The sequence below is a fragment of the Bos indicus genome, chromosome 11, assembly GCF_029378745.1.
Source record: "Bos indicus isolate NIAB-ARS_2022 breed Sahiwal x Tharparkar chromosome 11, NIAB-ARS_B.indTharparkar_mat_pri_1.0, whole genome shotgun sequence".
Taxonomy (NCBI): Eukaryota; Metazoa; Chordata; class Mammalia; order Artiodactyla; family Bovidae; genus Bos; species Bos indicus.
The window spans coordinates 98,326,709-98,344,125 of record NC_091770.1 but is presented as its reverse complement, the minus strand read 5'-3'; the positions used below and the strand labels follow the sequence as shown (position 1 = coordinate 98,344,125).

Here is a 17,417-nt window from a genome sequence, read left to right as displayed (position 1 = left end):
GCCACAGTGGAGCAGCATGCAGGTACCCACAGCTTTCTGCAGGCACTGGACTCTCTGGCTGCCAGGCCTCTTGAGGCTCCATCTGCCTGGACCCTGCCTCACCCAGGGAATGCATCCTGCCAGTGGCTAGGATAACTTTGTGAGGCCTTCTCTCTGAGTCCCCTTCCTCTCCACTCCTGCCAGCACTGAGCTTCCCCAGTTCCCTCTGTGTCCCCAATCACTGCCTTCATTCAACAGATTTGTCTCTGCCTGGGTCCCTGTCCGCTTCTCCATCTGATCTTGAGCTTGGGAAGGTTGGAGACGGCGGGTCCACCAGGCTCACTCCTAAATGCCAGCCTGGCACACAGCAGATTGCCCCTGAACATTTGGGGACTGAATCAATGAACTGCAGTGTGGAAGGCCTGGAACCTAAAAAGCTCCCGAAGTGAGTGGTCTCTGCGTCCAGGGTAGTTAATGCAGTCAGGGAGATCAGCCATACTGGGTAAGATGCTAAGCAACAACTAAATGCTTAGATAGTAGCTTGGGACGGGAGAAGCTGGTTCTATCACCGGTTGCGTGATGAAGTGCTTCAATTCACCCCCTTGGCGAAGGCTTTGCAGGCATTTCCCTCCTGGGTGCTGAGAACTAGGGATGTGAAGCCAAAGAGCTGCTCATGGTCTAGTTCCGGCCACCTCTCTGGGTGTGTTTTCTGAAAAATGAGACTCTGCCTTCCGGGCCTAATCTAGTGGTCAACGAATTCAAGTCTGGGAGGACACTGGAGGGCCACTTCAGTCCTGGGGCTCATTTTATTTCTTCTCTTCATTGTTTCTCCTTTTTTATTTGCTCACGCCCTCCTAGCTTGCATGCCTGTCCCGGCTTCCCGCCCCACGACCTCCCACCGCCTTCCCAGGGCCCCTCTCCCCGTCCCTCCGCTCCGCCCTGATCGAGGAGGCGGGCCCAGATGGGCGACGGACCAATCCGAGCGCCAAGAGGTGCCTCGGCCTCCCGCGAGTCCCGCCCCACGCCGCCATCGGCCAATCACGCCCCGCGGCCGCCCCACCGGGCGGCCCAATCGTGGGCGGGCTGAGCCACCGGCGCCCCGCCCCTCCCGCGCTCGGCAGAGGCTCCGCGGGCGGCCGCACGGGGGTCTCGGCATTCTCCCAGCGGCTCCGCGCAGCGTCGGGCTCGGGAGGCGGCGTCGGGAGCGCGGGCGGCAGCGCTCCTGTTCGTGGGGTGCGGGCCAGAGGCGGCGGGTGAGGCGGGCGCCACCGGCCGGCCGGAAGGGCGCCTCAGCTCCGCCAGGGACCGCGGCGCGGGACCCAGGACCAAAGAGGAGGCGGCGCCCCTGCTGCCTGGAGCCCGGCCGGCTGCCCACCGGGAGGGGGCCGTGGCCGGACGTTCCCGGCCCAGAGCTCCCCGAAGCACCTCCCGGAGAGAGGGGGCCTCCCCGCCCCCCGCAGCGCTCTCGACCGCCCCCTGGGGGTGCCCTCGGCCTCCCCGGACTCACCTGCGCCGCTGCCTGGCACCCAGGTGCGGGGGCGTGGGCGCGGCGTGGGCGCCACCCCCGGCCGCCAGCGGGGCGGGGGCGGGGCCGCCCTCGGCCCTCAACCCTCAACCGGGCCGCCCGTCGCCTTCAGTCTCACCGGTCCGCCCGCCGCGCCTGGTCGCGCGGCGTGAGCTCTCCGGGGACCGCAGCTCTCGGGATGCTGTCCGCCAGCACGGCCGCTCGCGCGCCGCCCGCCATCCCTGCCCTTGACTCCTGGACCATGCCCCAATGTTTACATGGCCGGTGAAGCCCCCGGCCACTCGGAACCCGTCCAAGCCCCAGCTCCCTGAGGGTGAAGCCTGCCGGCCTGCGAACTGGACTGGTCGTTCGGACCCAGGGCTTCCGGACTCAGCTCCCCATCAGCTCTGCTGCCTCAACCACCATCTGGGCGGGATCCGGCTCCGGTGTTTTGAGGAGGGGGTGTGGTGGTAGGGAAAAGAACCCTGGGGATTTCTGGTTCCCCCTGCTTTTTTTTTTTTTGGCCTTCGGGGCTTCAGACTCAGGGAACTCGCTCATGGCTTTCTTGATGAAGAAGAAGAAATTCAAATTCCAAACCACTTTCACCCTGGAGGAGCTGACTGCAGTCCCCTTCGTGAATGGGGTTCTCTTCTGCAAGGTCCGGCTGCTGGATGGCGGGGACTTTGTCAGTTTGTCATCAAGGTAGGAGCTGGGGCAGTCTTGCCTGCATGCGGGGTGGGCGCAAAGAGGGGTGCAAAGCGGGGTTTGAGGAGCTAAATCTAGCCACTTGGCAGGTGTGGAAGTGCCCCTTGGGGCCCACAGGAGTCCTGGAGATTATGCGTGTCTGGGGCAGATTTGCACAAGGCAGGACTGAGTGATCTGGGAGGTCTGGGCCTGAGGGACTGGCAGGGTGCGGGGCACCCACCTGCAGGTGACCAGATGGATACCTGGTTGGGGGGGGGGGGTGTCTGTTCTTTGAGCCCCTGCTCGGGGCCTTGCACACATACAGCCCACAGTAGGCCCATTCTGCAGACTTGCAGGCAGAGCCCAGCGGAGTTTGGCCTTGAAGGGCTGAGAAGGGGAGAGTATTCCAGGGCATCTTGCACCCAGCTGGCCGCTCAGGCTGTCATATGATTTAGAGCCCTTGCCAGCCACAGGTTCCCTGGCACTCCCTGACGCCCGGGAAGGTCCGGCCCCCGGGCACTCTGTGTCTGGCTGGAGGGTGGGGGCTGGATTTTGACCCGCCCAGCCCCCTCCGAGTGACCGTCCTCTTCTGGCTGGAGCTGGACTGCTTTGCATTGCAAATGCCCTTGTCACGGAGGCTGCTGCCCTCGCTGAAAGAAAGAAGCTCGGTCAAGTTTAGTTTTGTGTTCTTCCCAGTCCTGCAGTCCCAGCTGCCCAGCTTGTTGCTGAGAGTGGCCCGAGTTCCCAAGCTGTGCCCACTGCCCGGCACCCCCCCGCTCCGTGGGTCACATCGTCCTGGAGTGTGACAGATGGAGTTGGAGTCTCAGCTCGGCCACTTTCTGGGCCCAGTTACAGGTCTCTCGGTCCCAGTTGTGGAGAAGTTTCAGCAGAGAGAACGTGGTCCAGGGCCTGTGATTCATTGGTTGGGCTGCCCCTTCGCTCCTCAGGCCTCCTTGTGAGCACAATTAGCTGGGGCTGCCCCATAGTTGTGAGAGGGGGTTGCCTGTTACAGGTGGAGAAACTGAGGCCCCCAAAAGAGGAAGTAAGTGGTCTGCCAGGGACCCCACAGGAGGCAGTTGTCGACTAAACTCGGCCTGTTTGGAGACCTATTGGATGAATCTGGTGGTCCAATGTTCCGCTGGGAGGAGAGAGAGGAGGCCTATAGCCTAACCCAGATTTAGGAACCTCCGGTGTGGAACGGGGCGGAGTGCGCCTTCTCTGTGCACTTGGGCCCGCTCGCTGGGGCTGGGAGCTGCTTATCTGAGGAATTCAGACAAGGGCTGCCCTTTGCTGTGGGGGTGGGAGCCTGTGATCCCGCCGGCCACACACACAGCAGCCCAACCTTTCTGGTAAAGAGAATGCTCAGAGCTGGGGCCTGGGGTGTCGGCCCCTCACTGGCTGGGTGACCTAGGGCAAGTTACCTAACCTCTCTGATTCCAGAGACCAGCAAGTTAAGTTATTGGTCCTTTGTACCCTATTTTACTAGTACCTCTCACTTAACCCTTTGATTATGCCATGGAGCAGAGTGGAGGTTGGTTGGTGGGGGGTGCCCTGTAAGATTATTCCCATTTTATAGAGGTGGAAACCGAGGCTCGGAGAAGGAGTAATTTGCCTGTGTTATGGCAGCAGAGGCCAGATTCAAACTCAGGATGCGCTTTTAGCCACTATCGTGTTCTACCTTTGCGCCTTAAGTTTCTTTTTCTGTGAAATGGGAGGTCATACCCACTACTACAGTTGTGACGGGGAATGGATAATGTATGTACCACGTCTGGCCAGGCAAATCGTTGCAGCCGCTGCAGTTACTATGGTAGAAGGGTCCAGACCCCAGGCCCCTCCTCCATCTTGGGGGTACCAGCTGGAGTCAGCAGTGGGGGGCTCTCATCTGAGCTGAGGGTTGCGGGCACAGTCTTGGATTCTACTGAGAAGTCAGTATTCAGCCCCAGGCTAAAGTCTCAGCTGGGCTTCCCAGGCCCTGGGGCCCCTGCCACCCTACCTGTCAGCCTTTCCATTGCCCCAAACCTGCCCCCTCATGCGGGAAAGTCTGAAAAATTCCAGATCTCAGCCTGCAGCATCTGGATTTCTCCTCTCTCTCCCCTTCTTCCCTCTTGGCCACGGGCCATGGATTCCCTAAACCCGGCTGAGTCTCGACAGCCTTTGCCAACCCTCACCCTGGATGAAAGCTGAGTGGGATGAGGAGGGAAGAGCTGGCACTGAACCCCATACAGCTAGGCACGAAGTGGGCTCTGGGTACCTGTTCGCTGCTGGGCAGGTGTGGCTGGAGGGAACAGACATGTTGGGACCTGAGGCTGCTTAGAGACGCTTTGGCGTTTTCTCAGGAGATGAGGGCTCCTAGGTTCCTACCCCATCCACTCCCCTTCCACTCACCCTGGTCTGCAGCCTGGGAGCCCCTCCTCACAGCGCCCCCCACTCTGCCCAGAGGGCCAAAGCCCCATTGTTTTGGAGTTGGGGTGGGGTCAGGGGTATGAGACCTGCTTAGGTGGTCGGTGTACTGCCCCAACCTCAGGGATCCCTGATGTGGTCCAGAAAGCAGGGGTAGTGGCAGCATGGGAGGTGTCTGAGTGAAGCAGGCCTGAGGCCCCACTCCTGCAGCAACCACACTTCTAGCTTAGAGTGTTTCCCTGTGTGTTGGGTGCCATGGCAACAGCCGGGTACACAGCTCCAGCCTGACCCAATTTGAGCAGGTAGAACAGGTGGTTCATTGCACTGTTTCCCCAGCCTCACCTCTCTGAGGCCTCCTTACGAACCGTGATCCTCATGGTTACCAGGTTCTGTGCTGCGTGCCACGCCGAGTGTTTCTGCACACAGAGTGTCTGTTAATCCTCTCGGCCATCCGGAGGCGTCACCTGGCTAGAAATGCAATTGCAAAAATAACCATTTTATCATTAGGGTTTAAGCTGCCTTCGATTGGGCACTGTGAGACGTCAGGGACCCACTAAACACCTAGAATGTGTGATCTGCTGAGTCCTTAAACCCCACCCGTGAGCTGATGAGGAAATTGGGATCAAGAGACCTAAAGTGGTATACCCGCATCACCTCGCTGGGGCCTGGCAGAGCTGTGATCTAGACTTGGTGGCGGAGGGCCAGAAGCAGCTGCAGGCCCGTGTGATGTCCCCAGACCTTGGAAGGAGGTTCTTTCCCCTGGGCTGGGTGCAACAGGGAAATCCAGATTGGGATCGCTTCGAGGCACTGGGCTCGATCTGGTGAGATCTGAGGAAAAGGGGCCTCGGGGCTGCAGGTGGGTATGGGGCCGACGTCGTTGCTGTGAACTCAGTGCCAGGCGCGGGCTGGCACTGGGGCACAGTGGGCATTTGCCAAGGTCTCTGCCCAGAGGCCTTCTAAGCAGATGCATCCGAATGGCATCTGGGAGGCTTTCCCAGGGGTCCCAGGAGGGACGCATCCCAGCCAAGACTTGTGAGCCGGGAAGCTGTGGGCCAGGTCGTGGTCTCCCCAGGGCAGGCCAGGCGCAGGCTTCCAGCCTTGAGCCAATCTGTCTTTCAGGCTGGAGGAATCCCAAACATCCTGAGAGGTCTGTGCGCCCGGCTGGCACCGGGCCTGCGGCCTGCCCCGTGCACGTGTCTGGTGGTGGGAGGGAACGAGAGGGAGGCGCAGATCTACCGGACAGCAAGGCCTCTGTGGAGGGGACAGGCAGAGCGAGCCTCCTGGGCCAGTGAAGTTACTACTCGTTCAGGGTCACCTCGTAGGAGGAGCTCATGGTACACTCTGGTTGGCCCTAACCTCTTCCCGGGTGCCCTCAGAGCCCCTCTTTGCATGAAGGGGCAGGCTGGGCCAGGGAGAGACCAGGGGCTCTTCCTGCTCTGGACCTGGGGCCAGGCTGTCTACAAACAGACACGTGACTTGGGTGGGCTCCCACCCTGTACTTTCTTCTGTGACCGCTTTCAGTTTTCAGTGATTTCTTCAGTGGGGTTTTCACCGGGGCAACCTTTTGAAAGGGGGCACGGCTGCTCACAAGACGGACGCTGCCTTCCTTCCGCGGGCCTGGCCATGAGCAGGCCGGGATGGAAGCCCTCTGAGGGTTGCTTGGCATTTGGAGAGGTCTGAAGAAGAGTCTTGGACAGGTCAGCTCTGCAGCTGGAGGCCGCGGGCCCGGGGAAGCCAGGCCTTTTACACATACACCTCGGGCTTGGTGGGGCCTCGCCCTTCCTCCATGGAAAAGGCTGCAGACGCCTCTCGAACCTGCTGGCCCGCACGGCAGGCTCTCCCGCACATCTTGGTCTGGAGATGGACTCACGGTTCTGTCTCTTGGGCCCAAGGGGACAGGGATGTGGGGGTGCAATGGGACCCCGAGGTAGGCGGGGCCACCACTTCCTTTCACAGACCGGGCGGGGAGGGCAGAGGAGGAGGCCGGCAGGCCCGGGTCCCTACTCCGCATTTACTGAGCACCCTCTTGGACCCGGGCTTCAAGAAGTGACCGGGAGCAGAGAGCCCGGCTCCCGGGGGGTTCCCCATGGCAGGGGCGTGGGGGACAGTGCGTCTGCGGGCCTCACAGACTTCACAGCCAGGCACACCTGGGAAGGGTCCTCCCAGGACCAACTCTGGAAGCCTTTCTATTCGGTCATCTGTCTGCTTGACAGATGTCAACTGGGCACCCACCCCAGGCTGGACATGGTCCTTGCCCTCATGGAGCTTATGCTGGGGTTTTGTTGCCCTGTACAGGGGTCTAACAGGTTTTGACAGCATAAAAAGGAAAAAAAATCTTTTAAATCAGTGCATCTGGTGACCGTGTCACGTGACAGCGTCTGGCCCAAGCTGCCTCTTCCGTGGGCTGCCTGCTCTGGGCTCCTCCTGACCCCTCCTCACACCCTTGGGTCCCTGGTGGTGATCTGCCTGGTCCCCAGGGCCCCTGTGGGAGGCCTTCCATGGGCAAGCTGGGGCCTGAGGAGGCGGGCACTGGTAGTGAGACGTCTTGCTGGCACCCGGGTAGTGGCTTCAGGCCAGTTGTGGGCTCCCCTGGGGTCAGACTGCGGCTGGTGCGCTTGATGAGGCCTGAAGCCGTCCAGCCTGTTGCCTGGCCTTGGTGTCTGCTCCCGGGGCCCGGCCTCTGCCGCCAGCTGGCCGCACCATTGGCAGGTGCCACCCTGGCAACCCCGGCCACATGCCTGCCTGCCAGCCTGGCAGTGGCAGAGCCCTGACCTGAGGTGATAGGGCCCCATGGAGCTGGGGCTGTTCCCCGAGGCCTGTGCCTCACATGGAGCTCAGTTCTGGGAAGCTCTCTGGCCCGGGATTTGCAGCAGCGTCCACACCGTGTGTCTGAGGGCCTGGAGAGGCTTTAAACTCTGCTTGCTCAGTACTTGGAAGTCCTGACTTGCATTCTGGAAGCCCTGTCTGGGCTGCTGGCGTATCTGCCCATGGATCCTGGGAGCTTGGGGACTTGGTGTGTGCAGTATGGTGACCCTGCAGTCGCTAGCCTGCTGCTGAAATGAGCAGTATATCACCCATGGCAACCAATATAGATTTATCCTCATCTCATCGCACAGCCCCGGAAGGTCTGAGCAGGGGAGAGATGTCAGATTCACTTAGAACGAGACCTGGAAGTGATGTGGGCCGCGGACAACGGCTTTCACTCTTCATTATCCACCTGGCCTGGCAAGTGCTAGGGCTTCTGGGGACACCAGACCTGCCCCCAGGGCCTCAGTGTGCTCTGTGACCCCAGGGCTGTCCCCCTGCCCCCAGGCCTTCCAGCTCTCCGTGGGGTCGCACACTGTGCCGTTGGTGGCCTTGGTGAGGCCTAAAGTCACCCAGCCCATGGCCCGGCCTTGGTGTCTGCTTGGGGCAGTCGTTGCAAACCCTCAGCCTCTGCTCTGAGCTGCTTTTGGTGCCCAGGCTTGGAATAGACAGTTCTCAGATGCAGGCCTGGAACCATCGGCCCCTCCATCTGCCCAAATGTCAGTGGGGAGTGGCCAGCCTACGATTGGGAGAAAGGTGCCCTGCTGGAGGACGCACTGCCTGTTTGGTCCGGCTGGAGGCTTGTCCCCCCAACAGGCCCGGGGAGGACATACCCGTCCTCCTCTGCTTCTTGTCGCCTGTTCGACCCTGGGCATGGGCCTCAGCCCCCCAGCCTCGGGAGCTGCCTGCAGTGTTCTTGGGAGGACGCGGTGAGATAATGACCATCAGAGGTCCAGCTCGTCCCCAGCTGAGTCAAGGCGGTGGGCTGGATGGAGCCACCTTCAGTTGTCCCTCTGGCCGGGGAACTGCCCCAGGGGCCAGGACTGCCTGGGGTGCTGTCTCCGTCTCAGGATTCTAGGGATGGTGTGGGGAAGAGTTCCTTCCGGAGGGCTGGGAGCAGGTGGGCTCCCAAGTGTCTAAGAAGCTGGGCCTCACACTGGAATTCAGGGTCCCCAGTGTGGGGTCTCTGCACTTTCTCGCCTTTGCTGGCTTGAACCTGCTCTGTCTTGCGGGGCTTGGCTCCAAGCCAGGGAGAGCTGGAGTGCTCCCCTGGGTTGGGCTGGGCTAGTGGGGTGTGGGGGCTTCTCCACAGGAAGTGCAGAAGGAGGGAGGGGGCCTTCCGCACAGTCAGTTGTGTGACCCTCGCTGGGAGACAGAAGATTGCTCCCCGCCCGAAGTAGAGGGCAGACTCTGTCGGGGCCGGGGGAGCAGGGGGCGATGCCAAGGTCCCTGGGAGGCCTCCGGGCTGCCTGACTTCACCCCACCTTACTCCTCTAGCTGTTTGCTTCTGCAGCTGCCCTGTCCTCAGACTCCATTTCCCCGCTTTACGTGGCCAAACTCCTGCTCAGCCCAAGAGCCCCCTCCCCTGCAAGACCTTCCCTGGCCCCACTTTTGGCCTTGTGCACCCTGGTGGACCATGCCTCTTAGCTCCAGCCCCAGACTTGGCGTGGCCTCTGTTGCATTTTAGTCCTGGGGCCTTGTGCCAAGGGCAGGCACTGGCGTGGGCCTGGGACGTTTCTCCCTTGGCCCTGAACCAGCGTGGGCGCTGATGGTGATGGACCAAGTGCCAGTCACCGCCAGCTGCCTGAACCCAGGCCCTCCCCACCCTGGTGCCAGGGGTATCAGCATGTGTCAGGAGCAGCCCTCGCCGCCTACCAGGCAGCTGGGCACTGCCTTGGGGCTCAGAGGCTGCAATTGAGAGGCAGCTGGGGGCACCGGTGGGTTGTGTTGGGTGTGGAGACGGGGGCTGCTCCTCGCGGGGTGGGGAGGAGGTAGAGGCTGGTCCCTGCCCCGGCGTCTGCCCTTGGACCTTGGCAACTACCCTCTGACTCTGTAACCACAGCCAACAGCCTTGTCCGCCTTGTCTGCTCTGGGTTTCCTCATCCATCCAGCAGGGCAGAGGGTGCTCAGGAAGGGGGTAGGAGGGCTTTCTAGATCAGGGCTTACCTGCCTAGCACAGGGCCAGGCACGGGGCAGCTGAAACCAGACTAAACCTGCCAAGAGGGTTGGCGGTGCATGCCTGGCACCTGGGAGGCCGCCGGGGAAGGCAGAAGTCTGGATCCTTCTCGCACGCAAAGGCACCCTTACCTCCCACCACTTCCTCTGCGAGAGCACCCCCACCCCCAGTCCCCCAGGACGAGTTCCTGAGCACCTTCTGGGTGTGGGGGGGCCCGTGCTGCCTCCTGGGGTTACTGCCCTGCCCCCCTGCTGTGTCCCGCCCCAGGCAGAATGCTGGGCTTGGGAGTTTGGGGAGCCATGGGCAAGGGGCCATGAAAAGATGTGAATCAGAGCTGTATTGTAGAACCCCCAGGGGCAGCCATGGGCTTGATCGCTTGGGACTCCAGGTGGCAGGAGGTGAGGTGGCATCAGCTGATAGGAGCGGTTTCCCACCTCTGTCATCATGGAATGATTAAAAACCAAACTCCCAGCCAGCCACGCAGCAGCCGTTGCCACTCACAACAAGTATAGTGCGGCAAACAACACCGAGGGAAGGAAGCCAGACCCAAGAGCATGCCGTGCCGGGCCAGTTATATAAAGTTCAAAAGCATTCTGATTAAAGCCACCCATCCTGATAGGAGTCAGGATAATGCTGGCTTGGGTTGTGGGGGGGAGGTCAGACTGTCTGGAGAAGACTTCTGGGACCTGTGAGGTCCTGCTTCTTAGGTGGCTGGTTACTCAGGATTGCTGTGAGAGCCTGCCAGCTGTGCCCCGGCATGTGCACGTGTCTGTGTTGAGAAGCGGCCTGGGCATGCCCACCCTTTTGATCAGGCCGGGCACCTGTGAGCCTGGTGGGGGGGCTGGGGGGGATCCTCTGGTCTTTCCAGGGTCTTTTTGGCTGGGCGGCCTGAACCATCCCTGCCTGAGCCCAATAAGCATCAGTTATGAGCCATAACTCCTCCTGGCAGCTGCCAACAGTCTTCTCTGGCTGGGGATTTTTCCTTCCACCTCTTGAAACCCTGGCAGGGTCGGCTGGGTGTGGGCCTTGGCGGTTCAGATGGAGGGTGGGCTCCCAAGGCTGCCAGACCACCGGATCTCTCTGAGCCTTGCTTTCCTCTTCTGTGAAATGGGGCGATGAGCTCCTTCCTGGTGCTTGGATTAAGTGGGTCACCCACCCTCCCCTGTCCCCATTACGTACGCAGCAGAAACCCTGGCACCGAGTCAGGGCCCTGGAAAGGCTGGCAGTGGTGGCTGTCAGTCCAGGGCTGTTATTGGAGGGGATCCAGGGGTGGGAGCAGGAAGGAAGGGTTCACCTTGCTCCCTCTCTCCCCTTAATTGTTTCTCTTTCTCTCTTCCTGTGCTTCACCCCCTTCAGCAAACATTTGCGATTAGAGCCAGGCTCCTGCCCTGGGCACTGGGCCCAGCAGTGGCGGAGACAGCCATGGCCCCTGACCCAGCGCCCCTGAGCTAGGGGAGGACCATTGGATACATCAGCTCTCCCGGAAGTGCTGAGCACGGGGCGAGAGGGGTGGCATCAGCCACTCCCGCCCGCTCTGGCCCTGACCCTTGTCTTCTCTGGGGGTGGGTCTTTGACTGGGTATTGCCCCTGCATGCAAGAGGAGGCCTGACCCAGGGACCAGGAGCAGTGGGACCACCTGGGGGCAGATCCAGAGGTGGTGATGACCTCTCACTCCTCGAAGACCACCGAAAGCTAGAGTACATGTCCTGACCACAGCTGGAGGCCACTTTCCTGGAGGTGGAAATCTCAGCGCAAGAAGGGTCTAGGGCTCCTTATTGGGAGCCGGACTGTGGATGTCACTGATCTAGTCATCAGAGACCTACTGAGTGCCTCCCTGCGCCATCCTTAGGATGTGAGAAGCATCAGTGAGTGAAACAGAGGCCCTGCCTCCAAGACGCCTGCACTCTGGGATATAGAAGCTTCCTTCCGTTTTCTTTTTTTTTTGATCACAGTGTGCAGCATGTGGGATCTTAGTTCCCTGAGCAGGGATTGAACCCGTGTCCCCTGCGTTGGAAGTGTAGGGTCTTGACCACTGGGACTACCAGGGAAGTCCTTCGTTTTCACCATACGTAGACCCAGAAGGGGAAGTAATGTGTCTGTAGTAGTTTTGAGGAGGGTGCTTTCAGGAAAGGCTCTGGGGCTGGGTAGAGGCTCAGAGGACAGGGACATCCCTGTGACTCACTCGAGTCCAGCTCTTCACGGAACTGAACTCCAGAGTTGGGGATTCCTCCCTCCTGTTTCTTCCCTTCCGTGGGTGACTCAGTCTCCACCCAGGTGTGAGTCAGCCAGGAGCGGCCTGAGCATGCCTGGGCTACCTGCCAGTCCGCCTTCCGGGATGTCCAAGCCAGGTTCAAAGTCTGGGGAAATGTCCTGGAGCATACATGTCCTGGGGTGGGGAAGCAGGGCCTCCATCAGGGGCCCTGCACACCTGGTCTTCTTGTGGACCGTCTGTCTCAGTTACTTCTGATGGTAATGGACATGTCCCCTTTTGTGTGTGTGAACTCTGGTGTGTGCCAGGCCCTGCTCTCTCATTCAGCCTCTTAGCAAACCTGTGAGACAGGGCAGTGACTGAGGTCCAGAGAGGTCACGTGTCCAGTGGGGGGGCAGATCCAGGCCTTGGGCCCCAGTCTGTCTGCTTCCTGCACCCTTGTCTTGTGAACGGTCCTGCTGGGGATCTCAGGGGCTCAGGAAGGGAACCCCCCCCCACCGCCCACACATAGCTGACCCTTTCAGTCAGTTCAGTTCAGTTGTTCAGTAGTGTCCGACTCTTTGCGACCCCATGAATCATAGCACACCAGGCCTCCCTGTCCATCACCAACTCCTGGAGTTCAGTCAAACTCATGTCCATTGAGTCAGTGATGCCATCCAGCCATCTCATCCTCTGTCGTCCCCTTCTCCTCCTGCCCCCAGTCCCTCCCAGCATCAGAGTCTTTTCCAGTGAGTCAACTCTTCGCATGAGGTGGCCAAAGTATTAGAGTTTCAGCTTCAGCATCAGTCCTTCCAATGAACACCCAGGACTGATATCCTTTAGGATGGACTGGTTGCATCTCCTTGCAGTCCAAGGGACTCTCAAGAGTCTTCTCCAACACCACAGTTCAAAAGCATCAATTCTTCGGCACTCAGCTTTCTTCACAGTCCAACTCTCACATCCATACATGACCACAGGAAAAATGATAGCCTTGACTAGACGGACCTTTGTTGGCAAAGTAATATCTCTGCTTTTCAATATGCTATCTAGGTTGGTCATAACTTTCCTTTAAAGGAGTAAGCGTCTTTTAATTTCATGGCTGCAGTCACCATCTGCAGTGAATTTGGAGCCCCCAAAAATAAAGTCTGACACTGTTTCCACTGTTTACCCATCTATTTCCTATGAAATGATGGGACCAGATGCCACGATCTTCATTTTCTGAATGTTGAGCTTTAAGCCAACTTTTTCACTCTCCTCTTTCACTTTCATCAAGAGGCTTTTTAGTTCCTCTTCACTTTCTGCCATAAGGGTGGTGTCATCTGCATATCTGAGGTTATTGATATTTCTCCCGGCAATCTTGATTCCAGCTTGTGCTTCTTCAAGCCCAACGTTTCTCATGATGTACTCTGCATAGAAGTTAAATAAGCTGACCCTTTAGCTCTGTTTTTTTACAGTTGAGGGTTCTGAGGGAGGGAAAGTTGCTACTCTAGCCCAGCTGTGGATTCTTGCTTTGAATTTCGAGGGCCTGGGCCTGGTTTGAGATTCCAAGATGAGACAGTTGTGGGTTCAGACCAGATCTCCCGGCCACACCTGGGGTAGGTGGCTTCTGTGCCTTGAATCTCAGTTTCCCTGCCTGTGATGTGGGGATGATGGTTCCTACCTCCCAGGCTTAGGGTGTGGACTCCAGGAGGTCAGGCAGGGAGAGCTGTCAGTTCAGCGCCCGATAAGTAGGCAGGAAGCTGACATGAACTCCTCCAGGAACATTTCCCCACTCTCCCTTCCACCCTGGATTGACGAGGTTTGGTCCCCAACACCAGCAGGTCTTGCTTAATAGGTTTGGCCCAGGGTCATGCCCCACTGACCATGCATTCTGACCTCGTGTGACCACACCTCCTTTAGGGTAAGACTGGTCTCAAGACTGCCTCTTCTCTAGTATTGAGATTCATGAAGGGTCAGCCCGCAAAGCTCAGGAATGTTGACGATGCTCCTGAGAACAGCTCTTCTGTCTGGGAGCATTTTCCCAGCAATCCTGCATGGCAGGGGATAGGGGTGGGCTCCTGAGGTAGGGCTTGGGGGTGCAGTTCATCCCTCACCTCTTGAGTGATCTGTGGACTCCCTGAGTGTACGTTTGCTCATCTGTGAAGTGGGTGGTGTCTGTGCCTGCAGAGGGTTCATGCTTGAGCAGCCCCTGGCACGAGGCAGAGTACCCCGGAAACGAGCTGGGCTGGGCCACACTTAGTTGGGGGGGCACCTTCACCCAGGTGCCTGTGTTTGGACCATTCCTGGGTCAAAGCCAGCAAGTTTACTTTGGATCCCTTCCAACAGCCTGCTGTCCTCTTGGGCTCTAAGAGCAAGAGGGAGTGGCCTGTTGCGTCTGCTGAGAATCGCATCCCTGCATGTTCACCTGGGAGCTGCCGAGCTGCCTGCAGAGCCTGCCTCCGGGTACGGGCAAGTCTGGAGGGCAAAGCTGGGAGGCAGTGTGCCCGTGTCTGTAAAATGGAGAGGCCAGCACCTGCCCACTTTGTTTTATAAATTGTTTTAATTATTTGGTTGCGTCAGGTCATGTGGGCTTCCCAGTTGGCGTGGATTCGATCCCTGGGTCGGGAAGATCCTCCTGGAGTAGGAAATGGCAACCCAACTCCGGTATTCTGCCTGGAAAATCCCATGAACTGAGGAGCCTGGCGAACTCCAGTCCAGGGTAGCAAAGAATCAGACATGACTGAGCACACACGCACACTGGGTCATGTAGGATCTTTCGTTGTGGTGCTTGGGCTTAGTTGCTCCACAGCATGTGAGATCTTAGTTCCCAGATCAGGGATTGAACCCACATCCCCTGCTTTGCTAGGCGGATTCTTAACCACGGGACCACCAGGGAAGTCTCCACTTTGGGTTTTTTTGATCCAGCTCAAGGTTTCCGGGCTGGTGAGCGGCAGGATTCAAGGCCAGGGGCATCCGCCTGCAGAATCTCTTTCCTCCTGACCCTAATGCTTTCTCACCGCGCCAGAGTGGCCCGACTTCTAGGAACTTCTTGCTGCCTCGTTGCATCCCAGGAGGAGGGGCTGGCCGTGTCAGAACCACAACCAGCTGCTTCCCCCGCACAAGGCCCTGAATTCCTGGCAGGAGCGAGATGCTGCCTGGCTGCTGCGTGGGCCACGTCACTGGAATGGAGGCTCCACCGCCCTGCAGCCCCTGGACGGCCGCCTTGTCTGCTCCCCCGGGGTGGGCCCCTCCCCAGGCGACTGGACTCGCTGCTCTTCAGGGAAGCAAAGGCAGATGTTGTCGATTTAAATCATTTCCTTATGATTCTCTCGCCTCCCCTGGCCCCAGTCTGGGCTTCAACAGCCGGGAACCTTGATTGCATCACTGCGACCACTTGAAACCAGCCAAGGATAGGAGATCACAGAGCCTGAGTGGCTGGGAGTGCAGGCGGGATGCCGTGACTGCCTGGGGTGGGGGTGGGGGTGGGGGCGAGGGATTCACGTGATGGAGCCTTGCTCTGCTTATCTCTCCTCCTAGGGGCAGAAAGGGAGGGACCAGCCCTCCCAGGAACACAGGAGTACAGTGGGGCCGGGAGCCCGCAGGGTCCCACTCTGTGCTCACTGACGTGCGCTCTCTTAGCCGGGTGCCCAACTCCTGCCTCGGAATTAACCTGGGAGCTTTTCAAAAAGTCCAGTCCAGGGTCTGCAGCAGTGGTTCTCAACCCGGGATGTCTTTGCCTCCAGACAGTTGACAGTATCTGGGGACATATTTGGTTGTCACAGCTGGACTTGTGCTCGTGGTAGGATGCTGCTAAATGTCCTGTGATGCACAGGAGCCGCTTGGCTCTCTGCTGGGCACAAGACAGACAAATGCTTGCAGCCAGCCTGGGAAGGTGAGGGACTGAGGCTGGGTCAGGCTGGAGCCCTTCTATGGCCCCACCCCCACCCCCACTGAGACCCTCTCAACTTTCCTGTGGTCTGTGCTGTGCCTTCACCCCAGATGGCCCCGCTTTGGTCCCTATCTGCAAGGACCCTGTAGATGCGACAGCCTGTGGGCTGTAGCCAGCCTGAGGCCAGGAGGTAGCCCCCATGGCACTGACCCCTTGTCAGCTGCTTGATGGAGACTGGGGGCAGTGCTAAGGCTCTGCTGCTGCTACTGCTAAGTCACTTCAGTCCTGTCCGACTCTGTGCGACCCCATAGACGGCAGCCCATCAGGCTCCACCATCCCTGGGATTCTCCAGGCAAGAAAACTGGAGTGGGTTGCCATTTCCTTCTCCAATGCATGAAAGTGAAAAGTGAAAGTGAAGTCGCTCAGTCGTGTCCGACTCTTAGCGACCCCATCGATTGCAGCCTAACAGGCTCCTCCATCCATGGGATTTTCCAAGCAAGAGTACTGCAGTGGGGTGCCATTGCCTTCTCCGGTTAGTTGCCTAGTCGCGTCCAACTCTTTGCAATCCCATAGATGCTAGGCTCCTCCATCCATGGGATTTTTCCAGGCAAGAGTACTGGAGTGAATTGCCATTGCTAAGGCTCTGGGATCTTACATTTCCTGGGCAGTGAGGCTGGTCTGGGCCAGGAGCTAGGGATGTGCCAGTGAGCCACCCTTGGGGAACCACGGAACCCCAACTCTGGGGGTAGGGGGCTCTCGCTGGGAGCCCCATATTTCTCCATCTGAAAGGCTAAGAATGGTGGCTCGCTTCCTGGCCTTTCAGTTGCTGGGAGCCTGGGAAGAAACATTTGCTCCACCCAGGTGTCCACTTTGCTTCCTGCTTTTGAGGGGCAGCAGCATGGGGAGAAGTGAAGGGGTGGCCCGGGTCAGCCTCTGACCCTGTTCTGTCCCGCCTTGGTTGGGCTTGTTCTGCCCCTCCCTGGATCTCAGTTTCTTCATCTGTGAAATGGGGCCAACACTGGCACATGCCTCCTAGGATTGTGGTCGAAGACCATGCCCGTGTATACAAAACATGTGTCCTGTGGAACAGGCTCAGTGAGAGGGCTGGGTTTTACTGCTGGTTAAAGATGAGCCTGGAGGCAGGAGGACATTCTCGAACAAGAGTCCTGCTCTGTGCAGCTCTTGTTGTGAGCTCCGGGGAGGCAGTGCTGGCCGAGAGATGCCCTGTGCCCCATCTGTGTGGGGCTGCAAAGGTGGTCGGCTGCCTTTCTCTTGGCCCCTGATACACGGTGGGCCGGATGCTAGGATGACAGAGTCACCACACCCCCGCACCCCAGATTGGCAGAACTCTTTGTATCCCCCTTGGGCTGAGCAGAGGAGAAGGGAGCTGGACACAGCCCAGTGGGTCACCAGACAGCCCCACATGGTGGGTGGGATCACCCTTTCATAGATGCAGTCCCGGCTCCCAGTGACGGGCCTCCGGGTCACTCATGCACCTCGCCCTCACCTGCCTGGTCCCGCCCCCCCGGCCTCCTTCCTTCCAGGTGGTCCTGGGCTCTTCCCACCGCCTGGCCCGTCTCCCTGTGTCTTCGTCCAGCCAGCCCCAGCATTGAAGTCCCAGGTGTGGGGTCACTGCCCCCGACCCAGTCAGGCCCCTGATCTCTCCAGCTCGTTTGCAGCCCTTTCCCTTCCTAGGATGCTGGCAACACTTGTCAAGTCACTTTTTGTGTAATTGGGCTTTCCTTGTGGCTCAACTGGTAAAGAATCTGTCTGCAGTGCCGGAGACCTGGGTTGGTTGGGAAGATCCCTGGAG

General features: G+C 59.2%; 1 protein-coding gene across 1 annotated transcript in view; it reads left to right on the top strand.

The window, feature by feature from the left end:
* The first annotated feature begins 1,106 nt into the window (after window positions 1–1,106).
* Window positions 1,107–17,417, top strand: part of EEIG1 (estrogen-induced osteoclastogenesis regulator 1) — a 36,572-nt gene continuing 20,261 nt past the window's right edge. Inside the window, exon 1 of the mRNA XM_019970906.2 lies at window positions 1,107–2,185. Within this exon, the coding sequence (XP_019826465.2) occupies window positions 2,040–2,185 (146 nt within the window). The 5' untranslated portion in view covers window positions 1,107–2,039. The remainder of the gene's footprint in view (window positions 2,186–17,417) is intronic.